Raw genomic sequence first — 3,962 nt, 5'->3', positions numbered from 1 at the left:
AAAAAAAAAAAAAAAAACCACTAGAAAACCAGAAGTGGCGCATTGGCTTCAGCGGTAGAGTGCTCGCCTTGCGCTGAAGAGCATGGGGACAGTGCCCAAGCCGAGTTCAAGCCCCCATGACCGACCAAAAAATAAATAAAAAGGGAAAAAAAAGAAAATCTTTCCTGGCAACCTCACTCAGGCAGCCTCCTACCGCCACTTATTGGTCCCTCGCTGAGGTTGCTGGGATTTGGCTTCTGATAGCATCTCTACCCCCAGCCAGACCCCAAGCTTCTCCCTTTCTTCTCAGATCCACTTTTTCCTCCTCAGATCATCTTTTCCTCCATTGGCTAAGGGAGTCTTGCTCCCTAAAGATTACATTTTTACCCACCCAGGCCCCCATCTAGTCCCTCCCACCTGGCTACTCACTCGTGTTATAGAAGTTGGAGTATCGAGTCAAAGTGCCCCTCAGGGAGGGGGGCAGGCAGGTTTGGGGGTCCAGAGTGTGACAGATGGAGTCAACAGGCCAATAGCGCGGGGACAGGACAATGACAGACACTTTTGGCATTGCTCCTTCAGAGTAGAGGTCCGCCTCCCCTTCCTCCTCTTCTTCCTCCTCTTGTTCTTCTTCTTCCTCCTCCTCTCCTTGTGTCATGGCTATGGCTGCTGCTAATCCAGCATCCTCTTCCTTCTGGCTTTCACGTTCCTGTCCACTGGCCTCATTGCCCACCTAAAGAGGTACAAAGTCCCCTGATAGCCAGGGCCACCTTGGGCCCATGCTACACATGCTTTTCTCCCTCCCTACTATTCCTGGTACCCACCTGGCTTTTCTTCTCTGTATCTTCCAGCTTCAGGAGTTCCTGATCGACCTGCTGGAGCTGGTAGACATCGAACTGGCGCTGCAGCTCCTCCGAGGTGCTCAGGCTCTGCAGCATCTGCTGGGGGAGGCGGTTGGGGAAGCAGAGGCCGATCTGCTCCAGCACGGCCCCCTCCAGCCAGTTGAAGCCCATGTTCAGGAGCCGGTCTGCCATGTAGTGCCTGCAGGACATACAGCCCCGACGGGTCTCAGGGTGAGTACAAGTACAGCCCATCCTCTCCCTCCAGAGCTCCCATCTTACCTGTATCTCAGACTCTGGGGATCCATCAGCTGACCCTGCCCCCTCCTCCCCCAAACTCTCTTGGGTCACACTCACTGGTAGTAATGTTCAAAAGTGGTGGCTATCTCTAGACCGGAGAAAACGAGGACAGTTTCCAGGCATCGTTGCAATTGTGCCAGCATCTCCATTCCCCGGGCTCCACCAATCCGGCTGCCTTGAATTCGTTGGTCAATGTTCCGAGCAAACTGCTCACTCACCTGGGTGTTTCCAGAGCAGAGGAAAACCATGAGCCTGGCATGGTAATGCATGCCTTCTAAGATCCTAGCATTTAGGAGGCTGAGGCAGGAGGATTTTGAGTTCAAGGCCACTATCAACTATAACTATAACCGCCACAGGTGAATAGCCAGTGGGAACAGTGAGAAAGCTGTCCACCTGGTCAATGCTTTTTTTGGTACTAGGGTTTGAACTCGGGCTTTAGTGCTTACTGGCCAGGTAATTTACCACTAGAACCATGCCTCCAGCCTATGGTCAATCTCTCATTTTTGTTCTGAGGATCCAATCCAGAGCCTGGTACATGCTCTAAAACTGAGCTATAACCCTAGCCTGACCAATATCTGCATTATGCTATTTTATCAAATCGTAAAAATTGCATTGGCCCTGGTAACTCACACGTCATCCTAGCTACTCAGGGGGCTGAGATCTGAGGATCACGGCTCAAAGCCAGCCCAGGCAGGAAAGTCTATGAGACTCTTATCTTCTATTAACCACAGCAAAACCAGAAGTGGCACTGTGGCTCAAGTGGTAGAATGCTTACCTTGAGCTGAAGAGCTCAGGGACAAGTGCCCAGGCCCAGAGTTCAAACCCCATGACCGACAAAAAAAGAAAAAAAATAGATGCTATCCCTTAGGATGACATGCTGTAGGTTACAATTTTTTTCTAATATTCAGTAACATGGTTCTAGACAATGACATCTGAATCACTGACGAGTAGTGAAGGTGGGCCATTTGGGAAAGACAAGGAGGGGAGAGGCCCAGGTATCTGGTTTGAGGGACGGGCACTTACGTGGGCAGCTCTGAGAAAAGGGAGCTTTAGCAGAGCACCAGCACAGCCATTCTGCAGCGCCAGCAAGAAGGCTGCTCGTGGGCCAAACAACTCAGAGCTGGACTTCTGGAGGTTATAAAAGCGCTCGCAATAGCGTGGCACAAAGTCATCGTCCCGCCAGTGTGAGGTCAGAAAGTTGTTCACCTGAAAGGAAGGAGCATAAGTGTGAAGAGGCACTCAACAAGCCACCACAGAGCCCCCAACCCCATGCCTGCTCCCGCCCACCTTCTCCTCTACCACAGCCTGCCAACAGCGGGTCAGGTTTCTCATGATGCTGCTGGGCAGGCCCCGAGTAGCCAAAGAGCTCCAATCATGGCTTCTGTTTCTACCCTCTGTGGAGGTAAAGAGGCAGAAAAAGAAGGTCAGCCTTAAGTCAGGTTCCAGCTCACACCTGCAATCCTAGCTACTCAGGAGGCTGAGATTTGAGGATTGTGGTTTGAAACCAGCCAGGGCAAGAAAATCTGAGACTCTTATCTCCAATTAACCACCAAAAAGCTAGAAATGGAAGTGTGACTCTAAGGGAAGAGTGTCAGCCTTGAGCAGTACAGACAGGGGACAGTGCTCAGGCCCTGAGTTCAAGTGCCAGCAGCAGCACCAAAAAAGTATCTCAGCCTTTCTGATATACTGCTATCCCCTCCTACATGTGGATGAGATGATAAACTGGAAGTGTGTGATAAACTGCTTTGTGTGAGTGAGAATCCAGGGAAATGCTCCTAAGCAGAGCTCCTGCGGAGGACCCCGAGTACTTACTGGGCCGAGGGGTGGCCACCACCGGGGGCGCTGTCTCACAGGGCTCCACGTGCACCAGCAGGTGGGTGAGGCGCCGCACCTTAGAAGAGAAAGCTGCTGCCCGGCTCTGGGGGTTGTGAGCAGTCTCCCGACATTCCACATACTGGTCCAAGAGCCAGCCCAGGGGGCTAGCTCCATGCTCATCTGGTGGGTGAGGAAAATAAGCCGTGTCATCTCTTTAGAGAAGCGAAGGGGTTGGATTCATCTGTTTCAGAGAAAGAACACCTAGACTTAATGACATGGGGGAGGAGGGAGCCCTCGGCGAGAAGACAGGGGAACTGGGGTGACCAAAGAGCCAAGAGCGTAACTCAGATGTTTCTGAAGGTTTCATTAGTGAGCAGGTGGCAGGTGGTTACCAGGAGAGGTGATGTTCTGCACCAGGGGGCTGACCAGGGCCTCCCAGCAGGTCTTGCCCAGTGCCTGGGCGGCTTCATCATCAGGGAGGAAAAGATCAGCGAAGGTCTGCTCCTGGCGCAGAGCCCCATTGAGTCTGAGCCAAAGGAATGAAGGAGCAAGGTGTCAAGACTCAAGGATTAAGTTGCTCAGTGCCCACACCTAGCCGGTTTGCCCCCGAGCACACAGCATTTCACAAGTGCTCTGGGCTGACTGCTTTACTCATTCCCAGCATGCGGGGAGGTTTCTTTTTCCTTCCTATCCCCACGCCAATTAAAGCCCCATCCACTTCCTCCTGAGAGCTCTACCCCAGCCATTTGTGACAACTTGGCCTACCATACAGGTTGGCACACGGGGTTTCACACACCTGGTGCTCAGGTGCAGGAGGCTTCTGCGGTCCTCTGCTATGTCCTGGCTCCATGCCTGTGCCCGAACCATGTAGAAGAGGCGTGTGTGACGACATAGCTGCTCCCGGAACACTGGCCAGAAAATGGGCTTAGGGCCCAGGATCTCCAAACCCCGAATGCGTGTGTCAATGCCACCCTGTAAAACACACACACACACACACACACACACACACACACACACACACACACACACACA

The 3,962-nt window shown here is 52.6% G+C and overlaps 1 protein-coding gene across 1 annotated transcript; it reads right to left on the bottom strand.

Annotated features, from left to right (window-relative positions):
• Positions 1–400: 400 nt before the first annotated feature.
• LOC106002282 (cullin-7-like) lies at positions 401–3,899 on the bottom strand. Its single transcript, XM_013037180.1, has 8 exons — positions 3,727–3,899; positions 3,323–3,456; positions 2,928–3,110; positions 2,403–2,509; positions 2,139–2,321; positions 1,173–1,333; positions 801–1,017; positions 401–709 (listed from the first exon to the last, which is right to left on the bottom strand). Exons 1-8 carry the CDS (start codon positions 3,795–3,797, stop codon positions 401–403), a joined length of 1,365 nt encoding a protein of 454 aa, XP_012892634.1. The 5' UTR covers positions 3,798–3,899.
• Positions 3,900–3,962: the final 63 nt, after the last annotated feature.

The sequence above is a fragment of the Dipodomys ordii genome, unplaced genomic scaffold, assembly GCF_000151885.1.
Source record: "Dipodomys ordii isolate 6190 unplaced genomic scaffold, Dord_2.0 Scaffold6545, whole genome shotgun sequence".
NCBI lineage: Eukaryota > Metazoa > Chordata > Mammalia > Rodentia > Heteromyidae > Dipodomys > Dipodomys ordii.
The sequence above is the reverse complement of the archived record's forward strand: the minus strand, read 5'-3'. Positions and strand labels throughout refer to the sequence as shown.

What these genes read in the sequence shown, in the direction of transcription:
- LOC106002282 (XM_013037180.1), bottom strand. Translation starts at nt 3,797, where the DNA reads ATGGTTCGGGCACAGGCATGGAGCCAGGACATAGCAGAGGACCGCAGA. An exon ending in ACTTTTGAACATTACTACCA is followed by an intron (nt 1,018 to 1,172) that starts GTGAGTGTGACC and finishes TATGTCCTGCAG; the next exon opens with GCACTACATGGCAGACCGGC. An exon ending in ATACAGAGAAGAAAAGCCAG is followed by an intron (nt 710 to 800) that starts GTGGGTACCAGG and finishes GTACCTCTTTAG; the next exon opens with GTGGGCAATGAGGCCAGTGG.